The sequence below is a fragment of the Emydura macquarii genome, unplaced genomic scaffold, assembly GCF_026122565.2.
Source record: "Emydura macquarii macquarii isolate MOO-44397 ecotype Brisbane River unplaced genomic scaffold, CSIRO-AGI_Emac_v2 contig_67, whole genome shotgun sequence".
NCBI lineage: Eukaryota > Metazoa > Chordata > Testudines > Chelidae > Emydura > Emydura macquarii.
Window position 1 is genome coordinate 288,427 of NW_027130204.1, and position 20,916 is coordinate 309,342.

General features: G+C 44.1%; 1 protein-coding gene across 1 annotated transcript in view; it reads right to left on the bottom strand.

Moving 5' to 3' along the window:
• TLL2 (tolloid like 2) overlaps positions 1 to 20,916 on the bottom strand; it is a 151,076-nt gene that overhangs the window by 96,744 nt on the left and 33,416 nt on the right. The window contains exon 2 of the mRNA XM_067569983.1: positions 9,276 to 9,386. Within this exon, the coding sequence (XP_067426084.1) occupies positions 9,276 to 9,386 (111 nt within the window). The remainder of the gene's footprint in view (positions 1 to 9,275; positions 9,387 to 20,916) is intronic.

Consider the following 20,916-nt stretch of genomic DNA (forward strand, 5'->3'; position numbering starts at 1 on the left):
GTTTCACAGCAGGATTTTCGAAACACACTTAACAGTGGCCTAATTCTGCTGCCCCGGAAGTTGAGGGGACACTCCTCTGCAGACCCTAGAATTAAACCAATTTAGTTCCAGGGGAGCGGAATTAGGGTAATGCTGAGAGCTTCTGAAAAATCCCACTCTCAGGCCAGGTCTACACTACAGTCCTGTATCAGTAAAACATCATCATACAGGGGTGTGAAAAATCCACACCCCATGAGTGATGCAGTTATACTGACCTAACCCCCCATGTAGACAGCGCTATGTCACTGGGAGAGCTTCTCCCATCCACAGACGACTGCCCCTCAGGGAGGTGGATTAACCACGCTGATAGCAGCGGCTCTCCCATCGACATAGAGGTGTCTTCACTGAAGTGTTATAGCACCGCAGCTCTACGTGGAGACACGCCGTCAGGTGAATGGGGTGCACACAACACCCATGAAAGAGCTCATCTGTTCTCAAGAGTCCTTGTGTGACAAAGTCCCACCCTTGAATTTCCAGCACACAGAGATGGGAGCGTGCACACAATCCCGTCACCTGAGACACAATTCTCTCTGTTGTGACTACATATGCCATCCTGAGACTCAGTGTTGGGTGTCTGATCTGCAGAGCAAGTCTGCTCAGTTTACCCAGGGATGCGAGTCAAGCTGGGCGTTGCTTGGCTCACCCACCAGCAGTAAAAGATTCTGCAATCCAAACTTGGTCAACAAGCTCTCTTATGATACAGGAGCCAGAACTGAATCCAACTCGCTCTCGCTGAGCCGCAGAGTCCTTGGCAGGACTAACAGAAGCAGTAAGACCTTATTTACTCAGTAAAGGCAGCGGATCTTCTTCTAGCTGGTCACAGGGAGTATGCCAGCTAAGCATGAGAAGCTCATCGGTTCTTTTTCCGGGTAGGCTCACCCCTTAATATCTTCACTAGAGCTCACGTGTACACAGTTCTACAAGAACCCATTCAAACTGGTCTCCTTCAGCTCTTCTGCTCCTCTGGTTTTAATAACCTCTGAATAGAAGTTCTCAGGGCAGAGCTACAGCGGACTCAAGCTTTCGGGGGGAAGTTTGCCTCCCAGCCACTGGGTTGGCTTGGAGGATGCGCTAAGGTTCACCAGCTGCCTTTGTCTCAGAGAATCAGCTGCACCAGCTGTTCAGCAGAAGATGAGATGCTGCGCTGTGCACCAATGTCTCATCCCTAGTGTGCCTGGAGGAATGTTTTGGTTAATGAAAAAGCCAGCTATGCTGATTCTATGCTACCTGACCATTTCCCCTTCCCAGCTGCTTTCACCGCTGCAGGAGGAAGTTAGGGTCCAGCCCCTTTTTTCTTATTTGCTTCCAGATTCTGAACTATTATTGCTCATGAGTCTCTCTGTTGCTTCATTACACGAAGCGTGTGGAAACTAGCAGGCAACATGCAAGTGCAAATACTGCTAATACACTCGCAGCAATCACCATGAGATAGGTTCAGTTTGCACAAGAGGGGATGAGATTCAGTAACTGTTGCACAGCCAGCAATATCAAGGAGTCCTGCGCATGAGATCAGTGCTTACCGTCCGCTGACCCAGTGGCTTACACTGCCCTTTGCAGGCAGGGTCCTACACAGCAGATATGCCAGGTTTAACCATTTGGAATCTATTTTCTATTCTAGAAAGTGTAGGGATGGGTTTCTTTGCCACATCACTGGTGGAAATTAAATCTAGCCTAGTCCAAGATACCTTGTTCCTACATCTCATCCTGACTAGGCGCTTTAGAAATACAGAGAACTTTAGGATTTAGAAATCTAAATTTAGCTGCATGACTCTAACAATTTGCAAAAGTGAATCCTGATCCGAAACCCTGACCTCGGAAAGTGTGTGTGTGTGTGTGTGTGTGGGGGGGGGGGGGGGGGGGGGGGGGTGTCGTTGCGTTTTTTTGTTTTTTTTTAAACTAATACACCTTGGAAATATGTCTCATGAAGAAAACTGAATCCTGGCCACACTAGTAAAATGGGAGACATGGGCCAGTGCTGTTCTATCATTGACCAGTGAGTGTCAGTACAACCCCTTCTAGTCCATTGCCTTCGTGGGCTTCCCTCTGCCAACAATGCCAGTCTTTACTACCTGAGAGTCCACTTCCCCCAGAAGCACTTGCATTCCTTCTCCTATACCCCTCCTTACACACTGTGGGAAACCGCCTATTAAAATCCACAAAGTTCTAGGCAGGCAGCGAATTGAGACCAGTGCTTATTATGCAAAACTGTACCTTTTTTTACCTGTCCTCTTATGCTCCAGCCCTGCTGGTTTATTTCAGTGATCTGGGAAGTCTTGTCAAACTGCAATCATAACTGCTCTGCAGCAAGGGTTGACTTCTGGCTCAACATTTGTGCAACGCTTTGCCTACCAGTACCCTCAGCGCAAACAGCTATTCTGCAATGACCTATAGAAGGCCAGTACAGCAAAACTTAAGTTAGATCATAGAATCATAGAGTTGGAAGGGACTTCAGGAGGTCATCTAGTCCAACCCGCAGCTCAAAGCAGGACCAACCCCAGCTAAATCATCCGAGCCAGGGCTTTGTCAAGCTGCAGCTTAAAAACCTCTAAAGATAGAGATTCCACCTCCCTAGGTAACCCATCCCAGTGTTTCATCACCCTCCTAGTGACAAACTTTTTCCTAATGTCCAACCTAGACCTCCCCAACTGCAACTTGAGACCGTTGCTCCTTGTTCTGTCATCCGCCACCACTGAGAACAGCCTAGCTCCATCCTCCCTGGAACCCCCTTTCATGTAGTTAAAGGCTGCTATCAAATCCCCCCTCATTCTTCTCTTCTGTAGACTGAACAAGCCTAGGTCCCTCAGCCTCTCCTCATAAGTCTTTTGCTCCAGCCCCCTAATCATTTTTGTTGCCCTCCACTGGACTCTCTCTAACTTCTCCACATCCTTGTTGTAGTGGGGGGCCCAAAACTGGAAACAATACTCCAAATGCGCCCTCACCAATGCCAAATAGAGGGGAATAATCACTTCCCTCGATCTGCTGACAATGCTCCTACTAATGCAGCCCAATATGCTATTAGCCTTCTTGGCAATCAGGGCACACTGCTGACTCATATCCAGCTTCTTATCCACTGTTACCCCCAGGTCCTTTTCTGCAGAACTGCTGCCTAGCTCGTCGGTCCCCAGTCTGTAGCTGTGCATGGGATTCTTCCGTCCTAAGCGTAGGACTCTGCACTTGTCCTTGTTGAATCTCATTAGATTTCTTTTGGCCCAATCCTCCAGTTTGTTTAGGTCCTTCTGTATCCTATCCCTACCCTCCAGGGTATCTACCACTCCCCCCAGCAATATAAGTCTCTAGAAATTCCCTAGCTTATGTGAGGACCAGATTGGTCCTCAGCCAGCCCACAAACCAGAGGGCACAAAGCCAGCTTCTCCTCCCTCCTTCCTGCCCCCATCTATTCCTGAGCAAAGATTTTTAGGATTTAACTTCCACTTTTTAAAGGATGCCTTTTTACCTCTAACTGCTTCTTTTACTTTGTTGTTTAGCCACGGTGGCACTTTTTTGGTTCTCTTACTATGTTTTGTTAATTGGGGATATACATTTAAATTGAACTTCTATTATGGTGTCTTTAAAAAGTTTCCATGCAGCTTGCAGGGATTTCACTTTTGGCACTGTACCTTTTTGTTGTATATTTTATGTCTTGCCTAGTTGCCTGGGTTGCCATAGCAACAGAGCTTAGCTTGTTGCTATAGCAATAGAGTTAAACTGTTAGGGGATAGCTCAGTCAGTCCTAGCTGGTTTTAGTGTTAGTTCAATAAAGGATGCTCCCTGTGTTGCATCTCTCTGTGTTCCCGTGCTGGTTTCTCTCTCTGAATATAAACAATTAAAAAGGATTCAACATAATGGCTAGAGCATAGGGCTCAACGAGTAGTGATCAATGGCTCCATGTCTAGCTGGCAGCCAGTCACAAGCAGAGTGACCCAGGGGTCGGTCCTGGGGCCGGTTTTGTTCAACATCTTCATCAATGATCTGGAGGACGGGGTAGATTGCACCCTCAGCAAGTTTGCAGAGGACACTGAGCTAGGGGGAGTGGTAGATGCCCTGGAAGATAGGGATAGGATACAGAAGGAACTAAACAAACTGGAGGATTGGGCCAAAAGAAATCTGATGAGGTTCAACAAGGACAAGTGCAGAGTCCTGTGCTTAGGACGGAAGAATCCCACGCACAGCTACAGACTGGGGACTAATGAGCTAGGCAGCAGTTCTGCAGAAAAGGACCTGGGGGTAACAGTGGATAAGAAGCTGGATATGAGTCAGCAATGTGCTCTGGTTGCCAAGAAGGCTAATAAGCATATTGGGCTGCATTAGTAGGAGCATTGTCAGCAGATCGAGGGAAGTGATTATTCCCCTCTATTCGGCATTGGTAAGGCCGCATTTAGAGTATTGTTTCCAGTTTTGGGCCCCCCACTACAACAAGGATGTGGAGAAGTTAGAGAGAGTCCAGCGGAGGGCAACAAAAATGATTAGGGGGCTGGAGCAAAAGATTTATGAGGAGAGGCTGAAGGAACAAGGCTTGTTCAGTCTATAGAAGAGAAGAATGAGGGGGGATTTGATAGCAGCCTTTAACTACCTGAAAGGATGGAGCTAGGCTATTCTCAGCTAGGCTGTTCTCGGTGGTGGCAGATGACAGAACAAGGAGCAATGGTCTCAAGTTGCAGTTGGGGAGGTCTAGGTTGGACATTAGGAAAAAGTTTTTCACTAGGAGGGTGGTGAAGCACTGGAATGGGTTACCTAGGGAGGTGGAATCTCCATCTTTAGAGGTTTTTAAGCTGTGGCTTGACAAAACCCTTGCTGGGATTATTTAGCTGAGGTTAGTCCTGCTCTGAGCAGGGGGTTGGACTAGATGACCTCCTGAGGTCCCTTCCAACTCTATGATTCTATAACACTTTTAATTTCTGTTTACCTAATTTCCTCATTTTTGTATAGTTCCACCCTTTCTGAAATTAAATGCTACCATGGTGGGCTGCTTTGGTGTTCCCAAACATCACACAGAGATGTTAAATTTTATTATGTTATGGTCACACCATTATAAGCGGTTCAGGTATGTTCATCTCTTAGACCAGATCCTGTGCTCTACTTAGGACTAAATCAAGAATTGCCTTTCGTCTTGTGTCATCCAGGACTAGCTGCTCTGAGAAGCTGTCATTTAAGTCATCAAGAAACTCTCTTTCGGCATCCCGTCCTGAGGTGACATGTACCCAGTCAATATCGAGATAGCTGAAATCCCCCATTATTACTGAGTTTCTTATTTTTATAGGCTCTCTCATCTCCCTAAGCATTTCACAGCCACTATCACCATCCTGCTCAGATGGTCGGCAGTATATGCCTACTGCTATATTCTCATTATTTAGGCGTGGAATTACTATTCATAGAGATTCTATGACAAAGTTTGGTTCATTTAAGATTTTTATTTTATTTGACTCTATGCTTTCCTTTCATATATAGTGCCACTCCCCCACCTATTCGGTCCTTCCGATATATTTTGTACCCTGGTATTACTGTGTCCCATTGATAATCTTCATTCCACCAAGTCTGTGATGCCTGTTATACCAATCTTCTCATTAAATATGAGGCACTCAAGTTCACCCATCTTAGTATTTAGATTTCAGCCTTTGTATATAAGCATTTAAGAAAACTGTCACTTTTTAGCTGTCTGCCGTTATGTGATGTAATTGAATGGGATTTTTTCATTTGACTGTTTCTCATCAGATCCTACCTATATTTTCTCCTCTTCCATCCTGTCCTTCTTACCAGGATATAGAGAATCTCCATTAATAGATCCCCCTCTAAGGGATGTCTCTGTACGAACACTTGCTTTGTGCAAGTGTACAGGCTTTGTCAAGGCCCACAAGCCAGGAATCTAAAATTTCCTCAATATCAGAGAAAATCCATTTAAAACATTCTTGAAAAACATTCTGGATTTCAGCAGGGCAGCTAAACTCTTGCATCTTCTGAGCCCCCAGAACCAAAGCCAGAATGTGGGAGAAAGACACCCTCTTTTTCCCTCAAATCATGGAAGTGTTTTTTGTATCTAGAAACTGTCTGAGCTTTATCCTGTCTTAGAAATCACGAAAAATGGTCACCATCTTTGTAGAAGCAGCTCCTCTATATTTTAGAGACCCCAATTGCCCAAGTTCTTTCAGAGAAACCTTTGGATATTAACCGAAAAATGAATAAGACATTTAAATGGACACATTCTTTAAAAGACAAAGACAAACAAATCATTCCTCCTGTGTGGCTAACACCTCAGATAATTAAAACAAAAGCATTTAAAAATCTAAGTTACATTTCACCATTTCTGCTGTTTTATTTTCTGCCACTCACTCAGATTGGACAGAGAAGGGTCTCTAGTCAGTTTCACTTCCTGTTTATAGACTTTCTGGTTCCCTTTCACCATGATGCTGGGTGCTTGTGTTTCTAACAGCACAGGAGAATCTGTAGGACTTTGTTTAAGATTTTGTTTAACACTAAAAATTCAGTATAAAAATAAATGTTTTAATGAAATTTTTTTTTAAATCCATGAAAATATTTCCAAAATATTTATAGTTCTTGAACAAAACTTCCATGGAAGTCAGGAAGAGTGAGCAGAATAAGATTCCTGTATCTGGCTTGAATTTAAAGCCACCTGACAGATTTATCTGGATATCAGAGTTAAGAACCTGTATATTAAACCTTTTGGGGGCCACATCCTGAGGGTCCTGACTCAGACAAAACTCAAAAGATGATGGGAGCTTTTACTGTGTAAAACAGGGCTTCAGAATTTGACCCTACATAAATAAATTGGGCGAACTGCTCACAAAAGGTCTTGTCCACATTACAACAATCCGTTGTGCCTGAAAACTGTTGCCAACAATCATGTTAGCTAACAGTATTGCCAGCCCTAAGCATTAAAAAAATTATGAATCAAGCTCTGCACCTCTCCCTCCCCCCAAAATCATTAGATTAATTTAAAAACCATGAGATTTTTTTTTTTTTTTAATAAAAAGAACTCCAAACTTGCTTTGTATGTGCCTTTTGATGTTTGACGCTGCAGAGTGCCTGTGGTCACATTTTCAAGCTTTTCTCTGCAACCCTGAGGACTGCAAAATTACTTTTTTAAAATGAAAGTTGAGACTCATGTAATTACATGACTGCAGGACCTGGGGCTCCAACAAAAACCACCAAATATCATGAGACTTGTAATATACTAGCAAGAGTTAGCAAACGTGATGCTGATCACTGTTTAGTAGTCCGTGTCATCCAGACCATAGGCTTATTTAGTTCTTAACCCTCTGTCAAGCAGTAGCAGATGTCCAGCACCTTGCAGAATGGCTTTCCAATAAGGCAGAGTCTGGTTGCGTTCTAAGGGTAACTTGTTTTGGTTACACATATAGACCAGTCATGGAACAGAGGTGGTCAAACAGCATGCAGATAATCTTCTCCTTCAGATCTCAAGCCCAACAGCAATTCCTGGCTCCTAGGGAGTAACTCCCTCAAAAAATGAACTAATCACCGACCAAGGCAGAGAGCAAGCATCCTCCACCCAAAATCTTTTACTACCAAAACTAACACCAAATACAGCATGTCTTCCCAACACAGAACTTTTGTTCGCAAGCTAAGAAAAAGACCTAGAAAACTACCATCTCCCACGTGCTGTAACACATCAAACCTTGCCCAAATATATACAGAGATGTAGTAAGAGTTGTTAGTGGAAAGCAAAGGCCTCACTCAAAAATGTGATGGATGACCTACAGACCAGACTTACAGCAGGATTTCCAATCTGTTACATGAGAGTACCACAGAATCCAGAGTCCTTCAAGTTTAATTGATACATACCACAGAGCTGCAGTCCCTTAAATTAAATAAACACAAAGGGGAGAAAAAGTCTCCATTCGTTAAAGCATTTTAGTCACTTATTAATTATAACAACTTGCATTACAGTAGCGCCTAAGAGATTCCATTGTGCTAGGAGCTGTATGTGAACAGTCCTTGTCTTCGCTAGAACCTTCTAACTTGTGTGAAAACTAAAAACTGTCTCCTCTTCCCCAGGATTTTACCTGGAGCTCTCACACCTTTATTTGTAGTGACGACAAGGGAACTCAGACAAGCCCAGCTCACATCTTTTTATATTGTTTTCCTGAGTTCTAACTGTCCTATGCACCATAGTGCAACTGCAGTGCTTAATAACCTACATTCTTGGCCGCAATCATGCACTGCTGTCCAGGTGCCTGGTGCATAGGAATCAGAGAACCCTGGCCCCAAGTCTCTGAGCTTAAGGATTTCTCTCCCACAACCCCCCCGTGCAGAGGCAGCTGTGCCCTAGGGAACCTTTCGAGCCCTGATGCCCAAGCCCATATATGGCCCCAGAACCTGTAAGGACCAATGAAAGCTGGGATCAAGTCATCTATCAGTGAGAATTCTTGCCATGAGTCCTGTCTCGTGCCATTGACTCATTACTGCCAACGGTATTGTGACATATGCATTAGCAGATGAGCAAAGGTGATGATTGGTTGAGCTAATTCTGTCACAATGACCCACGTAAGCTATTTAAATTGATGTTGCCCTATCTATTGTCTTATATAAAAACTTATCATAACCAATGGTACGGCAGTTTCTCCCTCATTAGTGCTGGCTAGGCTGCCTAAATGTTTCAAGCCAGGACAAAGCTAGCTAAGCAAGTTGTTTTTTTTTTAGCTCAGGCAGTGGAGGTTTGCACATTAAGACCCAGAGGTCCCAGGTTCGATCCGCGACCCTCCCAGGAGCTCTGGCGTTAACAACTGTTCATTTCGCTGAATTTCAACTAACTTCAAAGGTAGCCTCTACATGGAAGACTGCTATGACTTAACTATGCTGAATGTCTGAAGCTCCCACATTTTTCCATTAAGACCATTGAGGACCAAAAAAGTGACAGTGAGGGTTAAATCTCAAATGATCCATTTTTATTCATGACCAAGTGATGCAGAACATTCATTCTGTACTCAGTGAGTATGGGCTGCAAATCTGGGGAGGATATTCTAGTTTTCATACATGATAAAGAGGCCGAATCTCTATTTAAGTGCAAAAACTGAGCTCAGTCTTAACTAAGCTTTCATAATGGTCCAGAATCCAATCCTGCTCTGACTGGAATAAGTGGCAAAACTCCCCATGCATTTCAATAGCTCTAGAATCATGCCCATAGCAAATGAGATTGAGGAGTTGCTTCTTCAGATCTACTCTTGCAATAAAGCCAGTGTAAACAAGGCATTGTCTGCACTTACCTGTAGTGTGTCTTGTATTATCATCTGAAGGCTTTGTTAAATCAATAGTTCTGTCTATTTGAAACAGCTTCAAGTCCTCTTCGTCTAAAGCAATATCTCCCCAAAAGGCAGCTGGAGACCAAGGCAAAATAAATTACAGTTAGCTCAGCACTGTTTTGGAAGGAAAGTGTCACTCCTATATGGAACTGTACATGGCCCACTTTGCAACCAGAATTACCCCTATGGATTGAAAAATGGCAGGGACTGGGAAAATGTCATACGTGATACTAGCTTTCCAAAGGGGCTGAAACAATGAGGCTAACAGAGGACAGATACAATGTTTAAATTAAGCCACTTTTGCTGAATAATCAGAATGGAATCAAATCTTCATGCCCTCCTTTGTTTTATTGCTGGCTCCAAACCAGGGGCTTAAGTGGTACAATTCACCCTTTATTTGCATCTCACTTACTCTACAACTGGGGCAATTAACTGGCATTGCCCCAGTTAAAAAGGGAAGTTTGCAGCTCAGATTTAGATTTGAGCTGTGTGTTAATAATTCGCATCAAATATTGTGAAGTGACACTGTAGGGGAAGTTTTGTAATTGTGTCCACCTTCCAATTTCTAGAGAGTGTTAACGGCATTAAAAGCCTGGAGTTTAAGACAGGTGCCATAAAAATTTTTTAAAAAATATTAGGACAGATCCCTCCTGTTTGTGGCATGAAGAAATAAAACATAGGAAGTCCTTTCCATGGAAAAAATGACAGACAGCCTTCTATTATTAGAATCAAGATGATTTTCTAGTGTACAGTTACCATTTTTGGAATTTGAACAAAAGAAACCCACAGATGGATGGCTCTTTTAAAGAGAACTCAGGATAAGATTTTGTCACAGAGGTCATGGAAGTCACAGATTCCTCTGCAGAGGGCCTGCAGCTCTGAGCCACTGCCAGTGGGTGCCCCACTGCAGTCAGTTGCAGCAGGACACCTGACTCCAAGCTGCCATGGGCAGCAGAGACACAGCGGCAGACAGCTCTTAGCCTCTGCCAACGGTGACCCTGCTGCTGTCTGCCAGAGCAGACTAAGGGGAACCCCAGCTCTGAGACGCTGTAGGTGGCAGGGATCCTGCAGCCCCCAGCCATCATGGGTGGTCCTGAAACCATAAGCCGCTATGGGCAGCAGGGGACCCCAGAGTTCCCAGCTGCCAGCGGCGGAGGGAGACCTTGGAGCCGTGAGCCACCACGGGGGACCCTGGAATTGGGAGTCACAACACTCGGCAGCGGGACCTGGAGCCGCTCACTGCGATTTGCTGGACCTTCCTGCGCCTGCAGTGGGACTACGGCTCTCATCCCTGGGGCATGATGTCAGGCTCCCTACCCCATTATTTTTAGTAGAAGTCACAGATAAAAATTCACCAAGGCCCTTGACCTATCTGAGACTTCTACTAAAAATAATCATGACAAAATCTTAACCTTAAAGATAACACAGGTTTTGAACAGGATTTCTTAATACTTGCATGGAAAGTGCATGTATGTTAATGATAAAAGCAAAATGTTAAATAAGAAACGCGAGAGGCAAATTCATCCCTGATGTAATTCTACTGAAGTCAAGAAGTTACACAAGGAGTGAATTTGACTCTCTGTCACTAGAAATGATTGATTCTCCCCCCAGCACCACCAATTCAATACAATTTGCATAATTTAAAAAGGTCCCCAGAAGCTTGGGACAAACCACCAAACAAACTATGCCAGTCCTGAGGGGCCATCATGCTCAACTGACCACTCCAGCTTCCCTGCCAAGACCAAACGAAATGCAAAAGGACCCAAACGTTAGAATGAGAGAAAAGACAGACAGCAAAAAATGTTGGTTTTTTTCCAATATAAGATGTTAACTTAGGTAAGTGTTTCCCCCCCCCGGCAATATAATTTTTATATTTAAAGTTTCCCTTCAAAATGTAAGTGGGAGGAAAAAAGCACACGCCACTGATAATAAAAGCAATTTCCTGAGCCATCAGAATGGCTGAGGAACAAGGGCATAGAAATCACGCAGTGGGGCATGGAAAGCAGTGATTGACTTTACTTGATTAACGAACAGTAGTGTTTCTCATCTATATAGCCCCTTCCATCCCAAAGGCCTTAATAAAAGTGCATCCACCACTTGCATGCAGCTACTTCTGGAGGCAGCAACCAAACTGCTCATGGCACATCAATGGGAGGAAGGACATTGTGTTCACACCCCTTCTTATAGGGCAGTCCCACAGAGCAGAGAGGACTGTGGCTTTTAGAGTCTCAAATGAGATATGCCTACTCCATACGCTGCTGCACACTGGTCAGAAGGAGAAGAGGATGTCCCCTGCTTAAATTTGAACCTGTGACTGCACTGAGCCTAGGCACCTACAGTCTAGGACCACACCCTGCCCTCACTGATGTCAGAGCAACTACACTTGTAAGGCAAGCAGAAGTTGGCCTCTGGTGATTAGACCATTAAGCTAAGCCTCCCCTCTTAATCAAAGGGAAGGGGTGGCTGCTGGCCTCTGCACCAACTGCTCTGTGGCATCTGTAAAGGCCTTTTCTCTTGTACACTGAGGAGACCAATCGCTATCCCCAAAGGATGATCTCTCTCTCCCAGCTATCACAGCCCACAAGACACAGCATCCCAGCTTGCCCCCTTCCCAGGCTAAAATCATCTCAGACCCCGCCCAGGTGAGCATTTCCTGACTTGGCCACAGATTCCCTGAGTTAGTTCCTTCACTTGAGTCCCAGTCCCCCTGCCCCCAACACTGTGATAACAAGACTTTTTCAGCCAGCACTAGAGGGAACGTAAATATTTGCCATAGGTTTCACACATTTTCTGTTTCATTCATTTTTGACTAAATGGTTCAATATGAAACTTTTCAGGGGGTTGGGTCCCCTCCTGGCCCTTTTTCCAATGGAGAAAACCGGAAGAGAACAAGGAGGGGAGGGCAGGGAGGAAGCAAAAAAACCAACAGTCCTGAGAACCAATTTTTGTTTTCCAAACAAAATGAAAATTTAATTATAGCGAGAAATCAAATTATTAAGGAAACCAAAATTTCGGTGAGTTTAAAAAAAACAAAAACATCCCCCTGGCCTAGACAAAGGGATGGCAAGCAACAGAACCTCATCAACACAGTTTGCTATTAGTTATTATTTTTACTTGCAGTGGTACCTAGGAGAGCCAGTCATGGCCCATGACCCCATTGTGCTAGGTGCTGTACAAACACAGAACAAAAAGTCCCAAAGAGCTGATACGCTAAGTAAATACAACCCAACCCCTAGCACAGCATAAGTAACATGTAACGAACTAGAACAGTGTCAAATCACAGCCAGTCAAGCAAACTTTCCTGCAAGGTCAACAAGCAGAGTTAGCTGGAACTTACAGAAAACATTGAAATTGCTCCTCGTAACATAGACCTGTCCTATACTTTGTCCCACAAAGTCAGACATTATGAAGAGAGAGAACTTCCATCCTCATCTGAAGGGCGGGGGGCCCAGTGTCCTCAAAGCACTGGCCACACGAGCTTTTGACACAGCTCACCAGAGTGCTTGAATTTTAACCTGCAACACCCCTGGCTGTTTCACTCCCAGATTGCTCTGCTAATGCATCTGGGTCCTGACTGGCAGCGAACCACCCTATTCCAGTTGTGCCAGACTGGGACAGATCAACGGTCCGTCCCATCTGGTATCTCCCCTCTGGGAGGGAAGAATAAGGCTTGTTCCAAAGAAATCCAACAACAACAAAATACAGCTGTCCTACTTAGATTCTCAGCTCTTTGGGGAATGGGCGGGCGTATACACGCAATGGGACCCAATCCCTAACTGAGGCCTTTGGAGAAGGAATTGTTTTCCTGTCCCCAGCTGGTAATTAGCTTATTCTACGAAGCAGTAAGCGGATGAAGGATGGTTTTGTTGCCAAAGCTCTGAACAAGAACTTGGGAGATCTAGATGCAATTCCTAGTTCTACTACAGACTTCCTGCGTGACCTTGGGCAAGTCTTTTTAATCCAGGTACCTTAATTCCTTATCTGTATAACGCCAACAATAATTCTGTTTTGTCTGTTTACACTGTAAAATCCTCCAGCTCAGGACTGTCTGAATCTATGTTTGTACAGTGTCCACCACTGTGAAACAGCCTCAGTCTCAGCTGGGGTCTCTATCCAGCACAAATAAATAAAGCAAGACGTATAGCCTGTGTAATGTGTGTCTTAGATATAGTGCCGGCAGAAGCTGCTATTCATATAAATTGCTCATCTTTTCTGGAGTGTCACTAAATCTCTTGGAATGGTCCAATATCCTGCATTAGTGAGTTCCACAGGTGAGTTCTTATGCCACAGAAAAGATGTTTCTTGCTCTCCATATCTCCTCTCCTGAGCCATTCTTAGTATTAGTACAGCAGAGTAATTGAAACAATTACAAAACTCCCAACAATTTTTTTTATCTACTTTATATTGCCTTTCACTTACTGTAAGTGTCCTCATTCTTTGTTTAGAGGAAGTCCTGCGGATCCTAGTTCACTCCATTCTTAATTTTAAAACCCACTCTTCCTGACATAAGCATTTTCCATCCACAGGGCTCAAAGGACACAAGTATCATCCCCATTTTACAGATGGGGATACTGAGGCTAAGGTCTTGCCCAAAGTCACACAGCAGGATCAGTGCCAAGAATAGAACCCAGGCCCTCTATCTATTGAGCCACAATTTTATTCATCTCATCTCTATTTCCACCCTCTACCCCTCTTTTCCAAACCAAATAATGCTCTCCCCCCCTACACACACACAATTTCACCAAACGTATGGTGGCCCCCATGCCTCCAATTATTTTCATCGTCTCTTCTCAAGATCTTTCCTATTTCTGCTGTGTCTTGTTTTGTTTCTTAGATGAGGCAATAAGTGCCAATCATGAGATTCAAGATGAGGCCAGGCTATGGATTTACATAACACTGCTGTTGCATTTTCTATATTATTCTATATCCTCAGGCAGAAGTTCCTCCAGCCCCAGTGAAGGAATTTCTTTTTGTTCTGAAGTCGTACATCATCCTGAAAGATGGCCTGTAACAAAAGCAGAATTGCTCCAGCATTTATTTCCAGCCACCTGTAGTCCCAGAGTGCTATGGGAAAGCCACTATCTATCATAGTCCAGCAGGGACTGAGTAGCTTTTCCTCATGTGAGTCTCGAATGGAAACATTGTGCTACAACTTCTCTGCTGTCAGCAATTACTTTCTCACATTGCTCAGCCTGAAAAATGTCCAATTCCCATATGTAACCAAACAGCTACCGCCCACCAGAGTGTGCTTCAGTTTGTTCTGGCATTTGCAGGGAGCTGTCCCAGAGTGCAGTCCTGGTCCTATTTTCTAAGAGTTTATAACATGTTCTGAATCTGTCAGCACGTAAGTTGCATTAAGTATCTCAAAAGCATCCATTTTGGGTTTCCGCCAAAAATTCTTGCTTTAAATTTAACAGGAAAATCTCCATGAAATTCAAAGAGGAAAACAGCAGCCTAAAAGACTTATAAACCCGCATCTCTCAAACTGACTTTTTGCCAAAATCAGGCTCCAAATTACACACAGGTGCTGGCTACAACATTAATTGCAACAATGTATTAGCTTTTGTTTAAAAAAAGGACCTTGTCTAACCTGCAGTCTATTCATGTGAACACCAATTTAACCCGGGTGACATGAGATAGTTATTCTTTTTCTTCCCAACTTTTCAAGCAGTTTCCTTTTTGGTATCATTCTCAGTTTGAAAATATTCTATACATTTATTCAGACCTTCATTGTGTGCAGCCATCAATAGCACGTGGAATAGGCTGCAGCGATGCTGCACTGACTGAAGATGAAAATAAATCCTCCTATTGAGGGAAAAGCCGAGCTGTTTCCACATAAGTTCCACTCACAAAGCCTGTGACTTCCTTAACATCCCATATTTTAAACACAGTAACTAACATACATGGCTCTGAACCAGTTGCAATCCCAAGATGCAAGCAGCTTGTATCATCATCATGAAAACAAGCAGGTTTTCTAGTACACCTTCATGACGCTTTCTCCACCGCTGCAATCAGTAACCAGCATCGGTTTAGCAGAGCATGAGAAATGGCCCTTTCTGTTTTCTCTGGTGGTCTTCTCTTCTGCAACTGTTTTTAGTGAAAAAGTTTGCTTTTTAAAGTAGTGCAGGTTGAAATTTTTATGAGTTTTCCTCAACAAGTTTTCAATAATTTTTTTCCTTTTTTGTGAAGAATTGTGCCTCTCTTCCCAAAAAAAAATTTAATGTTTTTTCCATACTATTATCAGAATTGTTCATTTACCTAAAAACAGGTTTTTGGTAGAGGAAACATTTTGATAAAGTCTGAAAGTTCCCCCCCCCAAAAAAAAATTGGGGGAAAAAACCCACCAAAACAATTGGGGGGGGGCGGGGGAAGAAAAACAAGTCAGATATAGACACTTCAAAATAAATACAGCTTCATAGTAACAGGTATTTTACAAAAGGGAGAAGCGTTTGCACAACTACCTCGGAATCTCTTTAAAGGTTATGGCTACAATCCAGCTTCAGTCAAAAAGTTATGTTGTTCAGGGGTGTGAATTAGCCACCCCCCGACCGACATAACTTACGCTGACTTAAGCGCTGGTGTGGACAGCGCTATGTTGGCGGGAGAGCTTCACACATAGTAAGGGAGAGTTCCTGTCCCAAGACCTTACAATCCCAATAGACAAGACAGAGTTGGAGAAAGCCCCAGGGGCACAGGGAGATGGAGATTGACCATTCCTGTGTGCCAGAGAAGATCAGTGACAGGGTCATGAACAGAACCCAGGTCTCAAGTGCCTCTCTGGAGTTTCAGCATCTCACGGTTGCATCAGGTACATCATTCAAAACACTGTGGCTTAGCGGATACAGCACTGGAGCAGGACTGTGTGATATAGAGGTCAGATTTTGGGATCACATTGGCTCCTTGTGGCTTTGGAATCTATCAATCTAATTCCTGGCTCTGCCACTGAACTGCTGTGTGACCTTGGGCATATCAGTTTCTGTATCTGTTGCATGGGGATAACGATACTTACCTCCTTTGTAAAGCACTTCAAGAGCTACTGATGAAAAGCACTGTAAGAAGTAGGTGGTTATTATTATTAATATATACTCCAGTGCAATTTATTTGGCAGAAACAGGTAGTTCCTCTCTAAAGCAGATACTGATAGCAGGATTTAATTGCAGTGAATTTTTCAGCATTAATTTCCCCCCGTACACACAGATTTATATTGTGCACCTATCAATTGTCAGTCATGTGCGTTGCCAATACACGCACAGCTCCAAACTTCAAACACATTGCCAAAAAACGGAAATACACACTTTAAATCATCTCATGTTCTTAGAGGTGGCTGTTCCAGAGCAGAACAGTGCAAGCAAACTGTTGTGTTTGTTACAGAGGGTTATACAAAAGAAGTCCCTGTGTATGAGGTTGTATGTACATAGTTAATACAAAGAGTGTCATTGACTGGCGCACAATGTAACATTGTTCATAAGTACGTAGGACCAATCAAGTTATTGTGGTGCATGGAAATCGGCTTCCCCATTACACAGCTCTTAATACCATGGACATGTAGCGGTCATAATTTTCAAGGCTGTCACTATCTTTCACTAGGGCTAATCCTCCTGCATTTTTAAAAATAAACTAGCAACTAAGATGGCCATTTACCAAGGGCCTCCATTTATCACTAGCATATTGGTCACCCTCTGAACCAAATCACACAGCTGATATTTCTGCTGATGATCTGTGCAAATGCCACCAACTCAGGAATAGGTGGATAATGATTTTGGATAGGTGGGTTGAAAAATTCCTGTTTTAAAAAAAAAAAAAAAAAAACCCACCAAAGACCGTTCTTCAATATAAAGCAATCACTGTGCAGGCAGGAAGAATAAAGTCCAAAAATAAGTCAGCAAAGGGCCCAAGAACCTTGGAGAAAAAGATGGATACTAAGTGAACACTTTGGAACCAAAAAGGCCAGAGCCTGTACTTCCCCAGCTCCCTGTGAGCTGACTGGAAGTGGTGGGTGCACAGCACAACTGTTCGGTGCCCAAGCAGAGAGAGCAAAGAGAACGCTACATTCAGGCTTTATTCCTTCTTCACATATACGGTGCTCTCTCACCATGCACTTTCTAATGTAGAGGTCTCTAAATTCCTATACAGTGCTCCCTATTGGGAAACTATTTACTGTAACAACACAGCCTCAAGCCCGGAATTAGTATTAATTCCAGTTAGTACTCAATAAAACACTCTTGGGAAAGGTGACAGACAATGCATTAATGAACCTTGTGCCTGGCATCTGAGAATATACAATGCCCAGCTTTAAGGAACAATGCATGCTCTCCCCTGGCTGAATGCTGTGTTATTTTAGCAGAGAACTGCGCTATTCAGCGACATGGATTATATTGTCTGCCATCATTAGGTTAGCAGAAAGAAGATTTAGGCCTTTTAATATTCATAACTTTCCTGCTCCTTGTTGCCTCTTAGTCTTTACAGATATGAAAAGGAAGGAGGATTCTTGTGTATCATTGCGGCTCCAATCCAATCAACTACACAATCTATTCCAGTGTATTATGAGCGACTCAAAGAGTTTAGAAAGTGCAGAGAACCCAGATTGTATTCATTCAGAAACGCAGCTCCCCCTATGAACTCCAACAATCAAACACCTGCACTGTGGCCTCTTTGTAAGAAAGAACCGTCCACACCTTGACAGCTCAAAATTTAGGGCTTGTCTTCACAAACAATAAGACAGAGGCAAACTGGGGTGTGAAGCTAGCCCGTACTAGCTTGCCGTGTTATAACTATCTATGTGCACCCTGCTGACACATGCCCGTGAAGAATTCATAGCAGTTCTTTGAGCTAGGACTAGATCAATGAACTCTAAAAAAAATAATTAATGAGCATCAGCCAGGTGCACATGGACAGCTAGTCCACAACAGGCTACTGCTATCTAGATTCACACCCCAGCTTGCCACGGTCTGATTGTTTGTGTGGACACGCCCTCCGTGAACGGGGATGGCTTAATGGTTTAAGCATCAGGTTTGAAATTCTTGGTTTCCAATAATTGCAGGCTCAGATCACAGCTGGCTTGACTCAACCCTTCAACCTTCCAAGCCTACGCAAAGTACGTACTTTTCAGAGTTCAGGACTCCTCCGCCCTGGGTGAACATTAAATGCCTGGTCATGTCTTCTGTGAGAGCAAGGATTTTGACCTTGTCTCCTTGGGCAACACTTTCTTTCTCCTTTACTGCCATACAGTGCTCTCATCTTCAGGCTGGCAGTGCATGCAGGGAGTTTTAAAGGACTTTGGGAAGAAGGCACTATCGACATGCCAAAGTATATATTTACATTGGTCCCCCCTACCACTATCTTCACGGCATGTCTTAAGTAAACCATTTACGTTGACTTGGAAAGCTCAGCGTCTTATGAACGAGAGCTAAAAGCCAGGCCCCTGACGAAGTGTGGTGACTAACGAACCCCTTAGCACTTTTGGTGAAAGTGTAATTCTGCCAGGCGATGCAGACCCCAGCGTGGATAATCACTTTCCATTCTGCCTGCCTGAATTCCAACCATGTTTTCAGATGGGGATAGCATTTCTTCAGGTTCTTGTTCTACGCTGCACAGTGTCACTGTTGATCAGCTGCTGGGTTCTGCTCAACAGATGGCTGTATTGCAGTGCTAGCGGAAGCGATTTTTCCATTCTCACTGGCTAACCATGGCTCTGAGCCAGAATATGTACCATGCTGTCATCAGCCTCCTCTCTTCCATCCCCCAGCCTCACTACCCATTGCGCAAAAGTCTTCTCCCTTGCCACTGCTGCCAGCTGAGAATCCTTGCTATTTTCCCTTCACCTCACTGACTCTCCAACTCTTTTCAAGCCCCGAGCTGAAAACATCTCCTTTCCACCTTACGTTCGCCTCTCTCCACGTACTTTCCCTTAGCATTTAGGGAAGCAGTTTGCATTTAAGGCATTATATAAAATGAAGCTGTGTTCAATTTCATTGACTGAATGGGTCCACAGGCAACAGTGTTCTCCTTCGAACACCCACCATCAATCCGACTGCAGGTCTCTCATCTATTGGACTATATGGAGCCACGAGTCCTGCAGCTGACGTTCCCAGTCTGAAGGTGCACGGAAACTGTTTGTATATGGAGCTCGCCTCTATAGCCGTGTCTGCTCTCTAAATGCCACAGACAGAAATGTCGACAGGGATTCCAAAAAGACCTGAAAACCTCCTTCAAAGCCAACTTTCTGGCAAGATGCTCCCCTGCCCCTTTCGGATTCGGGCTGGTTAAACTTATTATACTTTAACATCAAAATCATCGCTTCTTTGAACCTATCTGCTATAAGAAGTGCCAAGTCTACTATTCGCATTAAGCTCACATTACTTTTCCCCACTCCTCGTCTAAGTAATTACACTTGATCTTTGGAACAGTTAGTGCTGGCGTAGCATTGAGGGATTTTAAAATGTTCTTTTCTGCAGCATTCCCGAGTCAGGCCTACCATCCATCACTGTAATAAGGCACAGCAAACTGTACTGCCACTGCGCCCATATTACCAACGCAGGCTATGGCTGCTGCATCCAATTAATCTAGAGCCTTAGCCTGCTGTACATCTTCTGGCTCCTGCAATACCAGGCACGTTCATTCATTTCTTATTGATTTCAGTAGAGAAACAAAACTTCCAGGGTTGCATCCCCAGAAGTCGCTGGGAAGGAGCCAGCATTTTCCCATTATACAGACACTGTACGTAAACTCCCAGCTGCTTGGTGAGGCATTTATGTCTAAATATAAATAACCAGGCAGCGGGCTGGAAAAACTCCTTATGGAGAAGAAAGGGGGATAATCTTTATGGCAAGCCAGCCTCACCAAGCGTACTGAAACAGAACCTGAGATGGAACTTTGAGGACAAGACCCAGGCGAGGACAGAGCCAGAAACTGGCCCCAACCTGGCAGTTTGGTCTGAGCTTCTATTCACATGCTTCCCTTCCTTTTGAACCAAATCCCAAAAACAAACTCCAGGGAGGCTCCAATCCCACCCCAAAGGGATAGAGAGGATTACACAACACACAGCACACCACAATGGGCCAGATGCACGCAGCTCCGAAAAGCCTCTTGTGAGTTATAGCCTTTGATACGGTCTTAAGCCAGGAGTGCACCAAGCTTTTAGGTCACAGATATCTAGCTCCCACATGGTTCATTTCCATCAGTATGTCCCAGAGTGCTTTGCAAAGAAGGTCAGCATCATACTCCCCATTTTACAGATGGGGAAACAGGCACACAGAGGTGACTTCCCAAGGTCACCCAGAAAGTGAGTGGAAGAGCTGGGAATGAAAGTCGCCTGCATGCCAGGCCAGTCTCCGGCCACTACTTTCCAATTCGCTTCAGAAAGCCAAGAGAGGCTTTCTTCAGGATCAACAGTAAATTATGAAAATGAAATGAAAGTCCGGTGGATAGTGCACTGGGCTGGGACTCAGAAGCTCTGGGTTCTGTTCTCAGCTTCCCACCTGTAAAACAAGAATAATATCACTCACCTTCCTCCCAGGGTAGAAACGCTAAGGATTGTAAGGTGCTCAGATACTACGGCAATGCAGGCCAGATAAAGATCTAAGATAGAAAGATAAAAGGACTTTGG